At 36.7% G+C, this 16,248-nt stretch overlaps 2 protein-coding genes across 5 annotated transcripts in view; one reads left to right on the forward strand and one right to left on the reverse strand.

Annotated features, from left to right (window-relative positions):
• The first annotated feature begins 10,527 nt into the window (after nt 1–10,527).
• Nucleotides 10,528–16,248, forward strand: part of LOC141436205 (organic cation transporter protein) — a 38,496-nt gene continuing 32,775 nt past the window's right edge. For 2 of the 4 annotated variants that reach the window (XM_074099092.1, XM_074099094.1), the window contains exon 1: nt 15,273–15,293. In XM_074099092.1, the coding sequence (XP_073955193.1) occupies nt 15,288–15,293 (6 nt within the window). In that variant the 5' untranslated portion in view covers nt 15,273–15,287. Of the gene's footprint in view, nt 10,546–11,094; nt 11,191–15,272; nt 15,294–16,248 lie in introns of those variants that run through there. The other 2 variants (XM_074099093.1, XM_074099096.1) reach the window with 2 other exon arrangements.
• On the reverse strand, nt 11,038–15,105 carry LOC141436508 (solute carrier family 22 member 13-like). Its single transcript, XM_074099511.1, has 9 exons — nt 15,033–15,105; nt 14,664–14,952; nt 14,482–14,585; nt 14,040–14,194; nt 13,032–13,200; nt 12,577–12,712; nt 12,162–12,470; nt 11,774–12,087; nt 11,038–11,266 (listed from the first exon to the last, which is right to left on the reverse strand). The coding sequence occupies exons 1-9, from the start codon at nt 15,038–15,040 to the stop codon at nt 11,038–11,040; spliced, it is 1,713 nt and encodes a 570-aa protein (XP_073955612.1). The 5' UTR covers nt 15,041–15,105.

Below are 16,248 nucleotides of genomic sequence, written 5' to 3' on the forward strand. Positions count from 1 at the left end.
ACTAGTTACGTTAACATAAATCACAAGTGATTGTTAAATTGGCTCAAAGTTTAATTACATTTTCATGAGCACACTTTATTCTAATGAACAGCAACCTTTTACCTCGCACGACAGCTTCGTCTGTGCTGCATAATGTCTCCTATTGCACCACCAAAAATCTATAACATGGCATTTACCCGACGCTTCCCGCTTCCCACCACACAAGACGCTAACATGAGTGGTTGCGGAGAGCAAAGTAAAAAGTTGTGGTGGTTGTATGGTTCATTGATATGGAGTGGACCTACGCTAATATTTGTATAAGATTATTACGCTACGATTATATTTTTTTTGCATTTTCGAATGAACGTCTGTGAGGTCTCTTGACGACTGGTTGGGTCTTAACAAACGGGTACGGTGGATGAACTGGTGGGTAAGGCAATCTCTGAAGTCATACTAGTGCTAGTTATACGAGATACATGGTGTTAAAAAAATCCTGAACAATAATTTGACCCATGTTATGGATGCTGATTACTCATACAAGTGGAAAAATATTTTAATCAGAAAAAAAATGTATGGAAGTTGAGTCACTTTATGTCCAAACAGTTTTATTTTTATTTTATTTGCCTATTTAAATGTTTTTCTACTGGTATCGTATTAGTAATCAGTAGCCTTAATGTAGGTTAAATTATTGCACTTAAGTAATGACAAATTTATGCTTATTTACGTTATTATGTTATGCTCTTCTAAATACCTGAATGAATAGGGTTTTAAATACAGGCGAATGGTGTATAGACCTATGGTTTGTATCATTGTATCGTGAGGATAGTAGTGGTATTTCAAAATTTTGTATTTAGAACAGACAGACTAAAATAATTACCACTAAATATACAAATCTGCCTTAAACAAACAAGTAACCGCATAAACACACTATTATTTCTATTGGTAACCTATACTAGTATACTTTGCTGTTGACCTTGTATAGTCAGTTTAGGTAAATATTTCGCATTTTTTACACCTACAACTAACGAAAAAATATTTAACTGTTAACATTTTTCATATATTTGCATGATAATGCATTTTTAAATTAATTTTATGCTTTTACCATTTGAAATTTAATGTTCCTATAGATTAGTTATATATTTTGCTATTTATAAATGTACCGTTGTATACATTAATTTGTAGATTTAAGTTGGCTTGGACGATAATGTTAAACTTTTGTTGTTTAAAAATAGTGGGATTATTTAGGTAAGCACTGCATTAAATTGGGTAAGTAAATTTAGGTTAGTTTATTTTTTTTTTTTTATTTTAAGTCGAGACATATTTATAGCACCTAATAATTGGGAACTATGTCAATATATTTTAAAATAACTGCTGTGGAAGTTACTTTTGAAAGAATCTCTTAAAAAGTTCAATGTTAAATTTACTTAGATCAATTTATGAATTCAAAGATTCCCTCGCGCTCGGATTCGTCATACAGTTTATGAGTAGGGCTGACTTTTCCACAGTTTAAACTCGTATTGATCAAGGTTTCTGTCAAGTAGATAGACACTTAATCAAATCTCCATCGTTATGCTGATTTAGGGATGTGGCTCTATGTTTAGAAGTGATTCTGATTAGTCAAAATGGGTTAGTATGGGAAAGTCCTTATCATAATATAATAAAGTTTCCAAAGGAAGAATTGTCCTTGATGTATTTTTTTTATTCTAATCTAAAATTCTATTCGCGACTTTCCCATTGAAATCCATTAAGCTTAATCATGGACGTAATGTGATATAAAATGAATTGGAAGTGCCTTTGTGAGAATGTATTTATCTGATTCAAAATACGTTGAACTAATTTATTCTGTATGTATAGGTACCTACATACTTATGTTATGAATTTCGTATATCTGCTACTTGTGAACTGAAACGATTTCCCATCCTTGATTGGCCTTGATGCCTTTATGTTCTAATTTGATTACAACTCAACTGATGAATAAAAGTTCAAAGTTCACTCTTCAAAAATAAACTGAAATGTAACTCAAATATGTATTTCAAAATGACTAAACAATGTTATACCTCGTAGTTATACCTACGTATATAGCAAAAGTTACCAGGAATTTATCGCTTAAGTTAAAGTGTTATGAACATACAAGAGTTTATCGGAAATACTAGGATGCATTATTTATTTTTGATATCCCATTTGTAGGTAGTCCATTAAACTGACCTGCAGCTGGGAATATTCCCCTTAATGGAAATTAAATGAAATGAAATATTTATTTGCTGGAATACGTGGTGAGATGACGCATGATAAAATAACTAGAAAAGCTGCATAAGGACACAGAATGAGTAATAGTACAAGTAATAAGGAATTATTTTGTGTATGTACCTAATAATTTATTCGAGGACAATACAAATCGACCATAGCAACAGGACATGACCTTGCAAACATGGGAGTAATAGGATGATTGGGGTACCTATTTTGGTATAGAATCTATCTAACCTATCTAGGATGTCAATTCTTGTTACCGTAGCTTAGTTTTAAGGTGGCTAGTAATGTTTGCCCGTTTATTCAACTCGGAAGGACCCAGTTATCTGTTTGAGGAAGATTGAAGACATATTTTTCATGCTAACGTAGCGCGTCTTAGGTACTCACTTGATGTAACGGGGAGGATGTTGTAGTTAGTAGCGTCTGACTATTTAAAGTTGAGCCGATACTGTAATCAACTAGGAAGCAATACCTACCTTCATTTAATTCTTAAGCCAATTCTATAGTGTTGCCGCGTAATTGATTCTAGACGGTCCAATTTTCTCAGTCAGTTCGATATGGTTTATTATGGGTAAGTACAATTTAAGACTTTTAGTTGTAACGCCTAATATAAGTATTGGGCTAGTTTGGTCTGTGATATTGAATCATAATCAAATCATTTCATATATTTACAAAGTGTTCTTGCACAAATGTATTTTGTGATATCATGTTATGAAATCAAAATTATATACCTTATACGTCGATTGTTCGTTAAGTTGCGTTACTTATTTTAAGTTATTATTAAGTACCTATGCACAAACCTGCAAAGCAATTCAATGGTGCGTGTGAAGTTCCCAATCCGCACTGGGCCCGCGTGGGAACTATGGCCCAAGCCCTCTTGTTCTGAGAGGAGGCCTGTGCCCAGCAGTGGGACATATATAGGCTGGGATGATGATTAAGTACCTATAACTGTATCTGGGAATAATCAAGTGTAAGTAAGTACAACATTAAAGTACCTACTACATATTTTCTATTAAATCGTTTAACTACATACTCGTAGAATATAATATTGATGTAAATTATATTTTAAGAATACTTACATATAGTTTGCTTACCTACTTGTCAAATAGCGTGGCTAGCAGATACAGGTATTGAAGCGATCAAGTTGCTCAAATTTATCTGAGCTCGCATATTAGGCTCAATATCTAAAGGTCCCAAAGGCCCAGATATTTTCAGGAATTTGATCGCTCCAGTATTTAAATTTGAAGACGACAGTACAATAGTCATTTAAGCTAGGTTTAATTTATTTTTATTAATTCTGTTTATCGTTAACTTCTTATTGTACCTAGCTGGGTTTATTTTTACCGTCAGCTAGGCACCTAAGTACTTCAGGTACCCAAAGACTAAAAAATAATACCTAACCAAAATGATTACAGTAAATAAATAAATTCCTACCTAGTATTTTGTAGTAAATAATTACTGATCCACAAATATACTAACGAGACAAAAAAGCAAATGTCTAGGTCTATTTTACCGAAGCCGAAGTAGCCAGGTAAAAATAATTTTAAAACGAAAGACCGACTTCAAAGAACTTACATAAGGACGCATTTCTTCCTCAAATTTAAATGGGACCAAACGGGAAGCAAGTTTATCTTAGGTATAATTTATTATGAGATGTAGACCGTGATTAATATTTTTTCGACGTAGTTGTATCCATAAGTCTATCGATCATCATGATGTAAGTATGCAAATGCGTCAAGATATCAGTGTTAACCGTGAATATTTAAAAGCTTTTTTTTTTATAAAAGAGGGGGAAACGAGCTTGCGGGTCAGCTGATGGAATTCAATAACCACCGCGCAACTCGTACATCAGCCAATCAAAAAATAAAAATACCCATTTTTTCGAATCGGTCCACAAATAACGAAGGAATTCGGAGAGCCGAATTGCGAACCTCCTCCTTTTTTGTAGTCGATTAATAAAATGGTATAAGTTCGATGTTAGCACATCGAGCATTGTCTCGATAGTATGTCTGTGCGCAGCTGACGGCTCCTTCTTACCTCATTTTATGTTACGTTAATTTCTATGTTTGTGTTTACTTAATTCATTGATTAGGTTAGATTAACGTTATTCATTGGCGATGATTAATTAATAGCTATAACGAACATTAACAGTAAAAATTACCTATAGAATAACAGGTAAATATCACGTAAGAAAATGTAAATAACTTTTAAGAAGAAATATTTTATACAAACGTGGGATATAAAAGAACTAAAATTATACATCTGCGCAAGCTTGTCTTTTAATACAATTATTTGAACAGGAGTACCTAATAAATAACAAACTTTATACACGGTGGTACCAAATGATGTCTTGGTACTTAAATAGGCGATAGTGCTGCTTAAACTGAACAAACATTTCCAAGGAACATGTCGAAAAACAAAAAAAAAATCAGACTCCCTTACAAAATGTATTGGTTAGCTGACCGACTTACTATGGAAAGGCGAAAAAAATAGTTTTTCGATCTATGTTCCTTGGAAAAAGCTGTTCAGTTTAAGCAACACTATCACCTGTTTAAGTATCATCACATAATTTGGTACCACCTAGAAGCTTCGAATAACTACGTTAATATTTTATAACATCAGGCAAAGGTTATCGTTATTTAGGTCACACGTTGTACGTTATTATCGTAATGTTAACATCATCCTGCGTTCTTTGCGAACCTATTGTCAGTTTAACACAATATTTATTATCAGTTATACCTAATATTATTATCTTTGTTATGTTTATTGTACGTACATCTAACTGGGGCTCATGTATCATGACATAAGTTTAAGATTGTCCAAACTAATATGGCAGAATTATTTAATTACTTACATACAGTGCGTCAAGATCATAATGAACGAAAGTAACGTGGATCTCATTGTAAAACTTCAGTAAACAGTTCGTAGTTTTGTGTGAAACACTGAGTATAAGCTAGTAGTATTAATTTAATAATATAAACAATTTATTGAATCAGGTGTTGTGTTACTTGCGGAGGTCCATATCAATGAACTAAAAGAATTTCCTTGCTCACCCGCGACCTTAAGGACGTTAATAATATAAATAAAATAATGCACCTTCGTGCAAACGTCACGCACGTTAGTTAAGATCTTTGTCGGACTGTCGTAAATAATTTTTCATCACACTTGCTCGTAAACAGTGTCGTTACATGCAGGCTACCTTGGTTGCAACCCCCCAAATAAAACCCTCGACCTTAATGTGCTTCTCATGAAACCCGTGGTCGGTAAATGAGTCATTGCCCATACTAATTTTCTTGTCATGAAGCCCAAGGTCGGTAAATGAGTTTGTTACTGCATGGCGTGCTGCTGCTAAGTGCGCGCGCTGCACACGCGCGCCATGCACATGGTGCGGAGGGGGAGTGGGAGGGCGGCGGGGAGCTGGCACTGCCAAGAGCGCAATCAGCGGTATCGGCAATTTTTGATAAAATATTAGTTTTTCCTTTACAAATATACAATTTTACTCGCAAATGTGATGAAAAACATTGTATGTCGCACGGGCGGTACTAACATTACGAACATCGACTCATTAAAACCCTCAGTCTTCGACTTCGGGCTTCTAATACTCTCGTTCGTAATTCCTTATTTACCGCCCTTAAGACACAATGTACTATAGTGTCAACCAATTTGAAACTGTAAAAGTTTGGTTAAATAGAGATGAATATTGAATTGTCAATTAGTAGGTACTAGAATTCTATTATGTAATGTGCCAGTTGCAATAAAACATTTTTCATAAAGAGAACACGTGTTGTATTCCTTGTTAATTGTCTTTATACATAGTTCCCAATATTTACTTACCATGACGACGCGTCTCTTTTTAGGGTTCCGCAGTCAACTAGGAATAGGAACCCTAAAACCCTTAGTTTCGCCATGTCTGTCCGTTCCGTTGTCTGTTGCACGAATATATATGTAAAGTATGCCGACAAAATGGTACAATAAAAAATTCAAAAAAAATTTTTTAGAGCCTCTCATAGACGTGGGGTAAGGTGGGGGTGATTTTTTTTTCTCATCCAACCTTGTAGTGTGGGGTATCGTTGGATAGGAACCATTAGGGGATTGCTAAAACGATTTTTCGATTCAGTGATTTGTTTGCAAAATATTCAACTTTAAAGTGCAAATTTTCATTAAAATCGAGTGTCCCCCCCTCTAAAATCTACTGTTGTGGAAAATTTAAAAAAAAAATAGTATAGTAGTAAATATATCAACTTTACAAGGAAAATTATAGCAGCTTAGATTTCTTGAGAATTACTAGTTAGTAGTTTTCCAGAGTAAATAGCAGCCAAAGGTATAAAACATATTATACCTAAACTTGGAAGATTCCGTACTCAATACGAAATCCTTAGAAATAGTAATGGCTACGGAACCCTATCCTGGGCGTGTCCGACACGCTCTTGGCCGGTTTTTTCCAAATGAGGTACGGAACGGAGACCTAAAATCAGCAATACAGTTAACCAATAGGTATTTGCAATCATGTTCTAGTTCTATGAATAAATTATAATACTTAACGTATGAAGTGGATTGCGCTGATTGCTTTTCATTTAAAAAAGAATTATAATGTAAGAAAATGGAGCAGCTGAGTCAATATCAAGCTTTACAATACACGTCATCACGAGAAGAGAGTTTTAAAACAAAGGAGTTTTTATACCTGTCTACACTACAGTCACAGTATACAGCGTGTATTTTTCCTCATACTTTAAGGGTATAGTTAGTGAAGGCCTTAATAATCACGTTTTATTCGAATACTGCCTTTTCGCAACGTAACGTTTGGCAACCTGTTTCATTTCGCAAACTCTAAAACTGTTAATATTTCAGGATTTATTTCAGGGCCATCGTGTAGAAACCTTTAGGTTAGGTTAGGTTAGTTTTATAAAAATCCTGAAATATTTACAGTTTCAGAAATATTAAACAGTTGGGAAATGAAAAGTTGCGGAATGAAACAGGTTGCCAAACTTTATTCGCCGAATCATAAGTAAACCCGTTTTATTATGTTTTAGTAAAATAATTAGACTTAAGTATTATTTCCCTTACAAAATTAATTTGCACGCAATGTATCACTACGTGATACTACTTTGTTTTTATTCAAAACGTCGCACTTGTTGACGTGACAGCTGTCACAGAACGCTTCTCTCGTATCAAATTATTGTACGCATTACATTGCTGCTCTTTTAATTAGGACAGATAAGCCATATTTTAAAAGAGAAGAAGAAGAAGAAGACATTGCTGCTCCAAAATATTTCAATAATTAATTACGCTCTGGTAGTTAATTCTAAATTAACAATTTGTTTTGATATATCGTTTCACAGCACTTAAATTTTCGTCTATAGTTACAGTTTGAGGTTGTATCTAAAATACACGCTGTATATATAAGCTAAAGCAGTATGGAAGCTAGGCATATTTTTCGAGATAAATACCTACGCTCCAATGGAGCATTTAGGGTTGTCCGCTTATTTTTTGTAAAATTAAAAAAAGGTTAAACGGCGAATATTCAATTCAATTGAATTTATTCCCATAACAATTGACATTGTTTTGGATATTAAAATATATTAAATACCTACAAAAAGTTGAAACACCCCGACTTTGTCACTTCAAAGTTCAATATCTCAAAAACGGCTGAACCGATTTTGATGAAACATGTCTAAGAACCATCGCTAGAAACCCTGCTTTCGAATAAAAAACCGCATTAAAATCGGTCCACCCGTTTAGGAGCTACGGCGCCACAGACAGACATAGCGGTCAAACTTATAACACCCCTCTTTTTGTGTTGGGGGTTAAAAACAACTGAGAAACTGGTAGAACGATAGGTAGGTAAATATTTCCTACAACTAATTTAAACTATCATTAATAAAATCACTTACAGCATAAAACAAATAAACCCTGAGTTGTCTTTTAAACAATTTAACACAATTTATGGTCATTAAGTCAGTGGGCAATACCTACCTATCACCAAAACAACCAAACGTTTTATTTAAAAGAAAAAGCATTTTTATTTAGTTTTATCATTCTTTCTTACCTTTCAACATCAGCGGGGAGTTTAAAACATGAAAGCCTCGGTTTTGAAGGATTCAAGCAGCTAATATACACTGCACAATATTTTCCAGGCATAGTTTTTATTTAATATCGCAGATTGTCTGGAGTGCATGCAATTGAAACAACGCAACTCGTCTCGATGCGTCACTCGCAACTGCAGCCAGTAGTGTCAGTACCGCGAGACCCCCTTCGGGGCCGTGATAAGCGCGCCTCTGTGTGAGTGTGTTCGTTTCGGTCGATTTGTTTTTAGCTTCCATACTGCTTTAGCTTATATATATACTGTGCTACAGTGGCCACAAACTTTCTCAAAAGAAGAATTTAACGTGCTTTTTAGGGTTTCGTAACCGAAGGGTGACAACGCGGGACCCTATTACTGTCCGTCCGTTTATTTTTCTGTCACAGGGCTGTATCTCCAGAACCAATAAAAAACAATACAGTAACCTTTAATTATACATAGTATAGTAAGTACTTACCTAATACCACAGAATAAGTAATAGTACAAGTAATACAGAAAACGGGGGACATCTATTTGGCATACCTACTTATGCGAAAGTAACTTTCTGCGTAACTAATTTATGTATACGTAAGTAATTTTCTGCCTAAACAATATTTGGAATTCACAAATTATGCGTTATGCCCATTCGGCTTACAATGGTTATGTGTAAGAGAATTCTGTGTAAACTGTTATGCGAAAACAGTTTCGGCGTAAATACTATTATGCGTAAACAGATTATGCAAAATAGAATTACGACATGAAAAAGTATGCATATGCGTAAACAAGGGGAACCACAGAAAACAACCACGGTGAAAACCATGACGGTGAGAGTAGCTAGCTACAATTAGTAATATGTGGGTGAGAGAGAACCTTCATAGACATACGGTCAGGGTTGCCATACGTCAGGATGTGTCCGGGCATGTCAAGTTCGTAGGCATATAGCTCCCGGCTTCCCTTAGGCATCTCGCGCACTAGACTACGAAAAGTGGCCGCAGCTAAGTGCGTGGCGTTCATATGGTTTCTTTAGTTAAATAATCTGCATCTAATAAATAAATAAAATAAGTAGTCTAATGATATAAAAAGAAAATTGAAAAAAAAAATGATTTTGATTCCAAGTCTGTTAGACAAATTAAGGCCTCTGGTCGTTGCGGCCACTGGTCGTGGTCGCGGTCGCGGTCGCTGGCAAACGGGAGATTACGAATATCAGTTTCCCGAATGGATTGCAGGGGACTTCGGGCGGTACCAGTGCTTCTAGTTCCTGCTACACATCCTGGCTGCCATGACAGCCGGCATGCACATGCTGTCTCTTGTCACCGTTGCTGCAGTGCCAGAACATAGGTTGGTTTACGTATTGATAAAATTTATATGCTTTACCGAACTTGTTATGTCACATAAACAGTGATTACTCAGTGCTCGATTGAGCATGGGAAAAGTAAAGCAATCCGGTAGCCACGCCACTGCCAAGTAATCTTTGCAGGATTGCATGTTCCAAACTACTTATTTATACGGGTAGAACGATATTTTTTTCCTTGCCTAATGTCTCCTACCTCAGTTACCTCCCGCTGTTTCTTTTCAGGTGCTTACCAGGAATTGACACTGCTAACCATACCGAACCGTGGAACATAACTTTATACCGTTAAATGATAATGGCAAACTAAAAATGGTACACTAGCTCAGTGTCAAGATTGGGTGTATGATACACAGTATGTGAGCTCGTCCCGTGGTATTGAATGGAACTTTGTGTACAAGCGTAGCTGGATGGGGGCTGTGGCTCAAACATCCCAAAAAGATCCCAAATATGCGTAAAATCACATTAATTGTCTGCGGCTCGTGGTTCGCGAGCTCGGTGGTGTTTTACGGATTATCTTTGAACACCGACAAACTAAATAAGAGCCTTTACTTGTCGATATCTGTAAAGGCTGTAATAGTCTTTACCCAGTGATTAAATGAAAAACATTATATTTTAAAAGTAACCGACATGTATATTTACGAAAGACATGACATAAGTAAGAAAACAAAAACTCTTCATTTGAAATCAGCCACAGACAAATTTCTACATAAAGTATGAAAAAAGGTTATCCCTCCCCAACAATATCCTTGTTTGGAATTATTTCAGTACCAGTTACATTCTCCTCATTTATTCTCTAGATTGACTGGGACACCGAGCCATCACTGGCGGCAGTCTATTGCTGGGCGGGCTAGCTTGTTTAGTCGTGACAATAATACCCCAGGGATCGAAATTCTTAGTAGTCACGGTAATGGTAGGCAATTTTTTCATATCGCTTACCCATTCGATAGTGTATAAGTATGTTGCTGAGTTATTCCCAACAGTGGTGCGCAGCTCAGTAGTGGGACGGGGGGTCATGTCGGCCTGCTTTACCGGTGTCCTTTCCCCTTTAGTTACATTACTAGACTTGTTAGGTCCTAAAATACCAACGATAGTGTTCGGTCTATTAGCACTGTTGTCTGGAATTTCGACTCTATTTTTACCAGAAACGTGCGGACATCAGCTACCGGAAACTTTAGATGACGGAAAAAGATTTGGTCTCAAAGATACATGTTTTACCAATTTTACGGGGTAGGAAATTGACTGACAACTCTCTTTATTTAAGAGAAGCTAGGCCATTGACAGTGGTAAATGTAAATTAGAAGTGTATTAAATTAAAGGTTCTATTAAAGTTAGAACACGTATTTACGCTAGAATACTTCGTATGGTGGAACAAGATTGTAAATAATTAAATCATACCATAGTTTTATTTTTTATTTTTGCACAACAAAGCGTTACAATATCTGCGCACTGTATTGCTGACTATTCGCCAAAGCGTGGTGAAGCCGATGGGCTGCGCCGGCGCTCTTGCCAGCGACGCGCTGCGCGAAGACAGAGCGCGCCCTCTGCTGCCGAAACTGTGAGTTCTAAGTTCAACTTCTTCGCGAGATGGCGAGTGTGTCTTTTGAGTAGCCCAGCGTAAGGGTTTGGATAACCTGTTAAAAAAAATGATTATAATATAATGATAACATGGATTTTACATGTTTTTACATGACAAGTATATTGAGAGAGAAATAAGGTAGAATGCATTTACTGCAACAGTTAAAATAAAACCATACTTGATTTTGTATATGATAGTTTTACCTGTCTCATTTCTGATTTTACTTCACCGTCTCGCGCGTTTATGAGTCCCTAGTGCGTTTACGTCTCTGATAAATAACGTAAACCTACGACAGTAGGTACATTCAAATATAATCAAGTACGTAGGTAAACTAAACGCCGCCGCCACAGTAATAAGTTTTTATTAATAAAAAATTAAGCGATTTGCTGATGGTATTTTTGCTGTCTGAACTGGTTTTACCTATTTTAAGTTAATTTCGGAAGCGATTGAAATTCGACCAGCAGGATTTCATACAAACAAAATAGAGCGACTTTCACATAAACATAAATACTAATAAAATGTAATATACTAATAAAAGTTTGTATTATCATAATAATCATACTCGCAAAAATAGTCCATATCTTGTAAAACGTCGGGCATTTCTCTGTTGTCGACATCCGGAAATATCAAGCACAGTATCATGAGGATTACGGTAAGAACGACTCCCAGCAACGCCATAGCAACGGTGTTCATGAGTTTGGTGGTGGTCACCAGGTAGCCCACGATAGCACCCAGTTGTCCAGCAGCTTGACAGCAACCCAACAGCGTGGCTCTTATGTTTATCGCAAAGAACCGTGGGGTGATTATAAGGATAATCGCGAACGCTATGATTCTCGCGGCCAACGCGAAAGAATACAGTAAACTAGTTATGGTATCCTGAAAAATTATGCTCTATCAATTAAAGCAAGTCTTATAAATTACACTTAGTGTGATTGTTTACTCTTACTTACTCCTGCTTGACTGAAAATCAAAAAGGCAACCTCACAAACGCCTGCCAAAAATATGTTAAGCATTAGCAAATGCCGCAACTTCCATTTTAGCGACAAAACTACTGCCAGGCACCCGATTATGCCACTAAAACATAATATTTTAAGAAGAAAATAATACGACTGCTCTTGATTGTACACAGTTGCGTAAAGCATGCTCCATGAGTTGCACTTTAAAATCCAAAATAAGATTGCAACTAGAGTTAGAACTCTTGTGTTGTGCGTGCTAAGAACTTCCATACACGTTTGATTTTCATCTAAACAATAATAAGCCTGAAAAATAAGGGAAAAAACGAATTAAAGCTTCATTAGGCGTAAGATTTTTTTTAAAAGATACAACATAAAAGTTAGGTAGGCATACTAAAACTTACAGACGTACTCTATTATTGACGGGCCTGATTTTGAAGTCACTGCACAACCTTTTGCGGTTTTTTTTCGCTGCCGTATAAAGCATGTTTTCTGCTTGAGATATTTTGTTATTGAACAATAACCACTGAGGAGATTCAGGGGTCCATCTAAAAATACGATTGAATATACCTATCGCTGGGGATAGTGCAAATCCACGCCACGTCACGACAAATTCTATACCTATCAAGTAAAATTCATCGCCTGTAAAACTATATAGTGTAGTATATATAGCAGATATGCGGTATTTACGTATGGCAGATAAGCGATTTTGCACTATCTCCGACGCCATGTCATGCCATGCCATTCCGTCTTGCAGGAAAAAAGATATCTAAATGTAGTAGTTTCACATTATTTTAATATTTTTACATCTATATAGTATAGATTCTATTCTATTAAATATATTAAGCGATAGTTAGCGAGCGTTACCTCAAAAAGCACATTAATAGGACGTCATACAGGCAAGCAATAATTGTAAACGTCTCAGAGTTGGGGATAGACTGCGCTAAAGGCACCATGCACACGCTGGCGATTAACCGTGGACTCGCCACTATCAGGCTCAATCGGGAACGCCATCGGTTGCTAGCCACCTCACTGACTATTGAAACAAGAAAATATTTTTGACAAAAACCTTTTCCTTTTTCTTGCTCGTAAACTTCTATGCTTACGACTTGGCGTGAGCTTAGATTTTCCTTAGCCAGTTTTATAAAATCCAATGTGCCTTGTTTGTCCGTTCGTTTAGGTATCGTCATATTTTTGATGATACATTTTTAAAGGCAGGTGGTAGGACCTTGTGCAAGGTCCGCCCGGATTGCTACCACCATCTTGCTCGCTAATCCTGCCGTGAAACAGCAGTGCTTGCACTGTTGTGTTTCGGCGTGGAGAGTAAGACAGCCGGTGAAATTACTGGCACTTGAGGTATCCCATCTTAGGCCTCTAGGTTGGCAACGCATCTGCAATCCCCCTGGTGTTGCAGGTGTCTATGGGCGGTGGTGATCTCTTATCATCAGGGAACCCACTTGCTCGTTTGCCATCCAGTTGAATAAAAAAAAGGTTTTATGAAGGGCTCCAATACAATTAAAGGAGCACAAAACAAATTAACCTTATCAAGTGGAATATCGTTTAGAGTTCGATCACTGGCTTCCAAACATTCAATAATTTTTCCCATATGAATTCACGTTTGAAATTTCTGAATTTCAACCGCTTCTTGCCAGTCTTGGTAAGAAATAGCATTTCATCGAGATTACCTTTGAGCTGTGTAACTCGATCCAGTCATAAGTTCCCGACTCGATAAGATGTTCCTCAACAGTAGCTGATAACGTCGAAATATTGGGAGCTCAGATTATAATGGCCTACATCCCGTAGCAAATATATTTATATTACATAGTTTTTTTACTTACGCGAACAAAAGCTAATATTTTATAAATGGCAACTTACTTAATACAAGACCCATGTAGCTATTGGCACTTCCTAGCAACGACCTTATGAACACTAGTAGTTTGAACCAACTTTCTGAATCACTAAATACAATTGCGAGTCTCAGAACTATGTTGGCACATACATCTAACACTATGGCCTTTTTTCTGCCAAAACTGAAAAAAAATGTGATATTTTAGTAAAAAACAAATTTCTGCAAATCGTCGGGGAAAGGAGAAAAGTGCAAATCCGCTTATTTCCCATAATGTAAATACCACGTATCTGAAACTACGTGTAGTTTTACAGGGGACGGTTCAACGAATTTGGAGTATAAATTGGAAATTGGCTAAAATTTGTCAGATAAATAAGCGGATTTTCCACTGATAATAGTAGTTATTAGGGGATTCGCATTATCTCCGACCACATATTATTATTTATTTATTAAAAAAATATGGTGTATCACCAATCCGCTATGAGACCGTAGCCAACGTATCCAAACATAACACCGAGGCGACACACCATTGCTGTTGACAGAAGATTCCCGTCGTGGTCGCAAGTGATGACCCACTGAAGAAAAATTTGTCATGTTTTACTAGTCGCTCGTACTTATCCTTATAAGAAAACTACTTATGCAAAGCTACTTACATTTTTCCTAATCCAAACCATACCCATCAGTCTTACATTCCAGGTGTTGCATTGCAATTGTTCACTGTTGTTTATAGAAATAATGTGACATGCACTGGTTTTGCTACATTCGTAGCCGTTCGGAGGTATGCACACTATATCACTAGTGTATTTTAGTAGAAACATGTCTTCAAACTGGATAAACATCGTCGATGTCATAAGGGCGGTAGAGACGATGGTTACCATCCACTGCCAAGCTCCCATCTGGCCTAGCACGTCAGTTGTAACGTCTTCATACACCGTTCCTATTCTAAAACAAAATTTGTATTTCGTAGTACAGCTTAGAACATGGAAAATATGAAATCGAAAATAAATAAATAAAGATCTTACATAGACATTTTGCTGTGTATAAAATGTCGCTAGTGACGTCGAGGCGTACTAGATTGTTATTATATAGAGCAAGTAGATGGGTTCACTTTGTGCAATTTATAATAAAAAAAGTGGTTGTGATTTGTATAATGATATTATGAGATGAGAATGAAGATAATGTTATTATTTACATTGAAACGTGTTTGCTGGAATACTAATCATATGATGTGATAAGTTCTTAGGCGCCATAGATAGATTATTAACCTTGACACTAAGATGAAGGTTTGTTTAAGTAGTGTTTAGTACGTTATTGCTTATTTCATATCATAATCCTACTTATATTTATGTTATTTTTATTATTGATAAATAGTGCTTTTTTATGTGCGTTTAAATACTACCATATAAATATTATGGTTATTGTTATGTTGCGTGTGTGTGAAATGGTAAGTAGATTAAGTTCAACCCTCGGCCACCAGTTAGCGCCTGTTACTATAGAAGATGCGTATTTGGCCGTAGAGTTGCTACTCTTTTTCTCTATACCTAATAAAAATAATTTTGGACTGAGTACATCCCTCGTAAGACATCCTCGCAACACATCCTCGCAACACATCCTTACAACACATCCTCGCAACACATCCTCGCAACACATCCTTACAACACATCCTCGCAACACATCCTTACAACACATCCTCGCAACACATCCTTACAACACATCCTCGCAACACATCCTTACAACACATCCTCGCAACACATCCTCGCAACACATCCTTACAACACATCCTCGCAACACATCCTCGCAACACATCCTCGCAACACATCCTTACAACACATCCTCGCAACACATCCTTACAACACATCCTCGCAACACATCCTCGCAACACATCCTCGCAACACATCCTTACAACACATCCTCGCAACACATCCTTACAACACATCCTCGCAACACATCCTCGCAACACATCCTTACAACACATCCTCGCAACACATCCTTACAACACATCCTCGCAACACATCCTCGCAACACATCCTTACAACACATCCTCGCAACACATCCTTACAACACATCCTCGCAACACATCCTTACAACACATCCTCGCAACACATCCTCGCAACACATCCTTACAACACATCCTCGCAACACATCCTTACAACACATCCTCGCAACACATCCTTACAACACATCCTTACAACACATCCTCGCAACACATCCTCGCAACACATCCTCGCAACACATCCT

The sequence above is a fragment of the Choristoneura fumiferana genome, chromosome 16 (assembly GCF_025370935.1).
Source record: "Choristoneura fumiferana chromosome 16, NRCan_CFum_1, whole genome shotgun sequence".
Classification (NCBI taxonomy): domain Eukaryota; kingdom Metazoa; phylum Arthropoda; class Insecta; order Lepidoptera; family Tortricidae; genus Choristoneura; species Choristoneura fumiferana.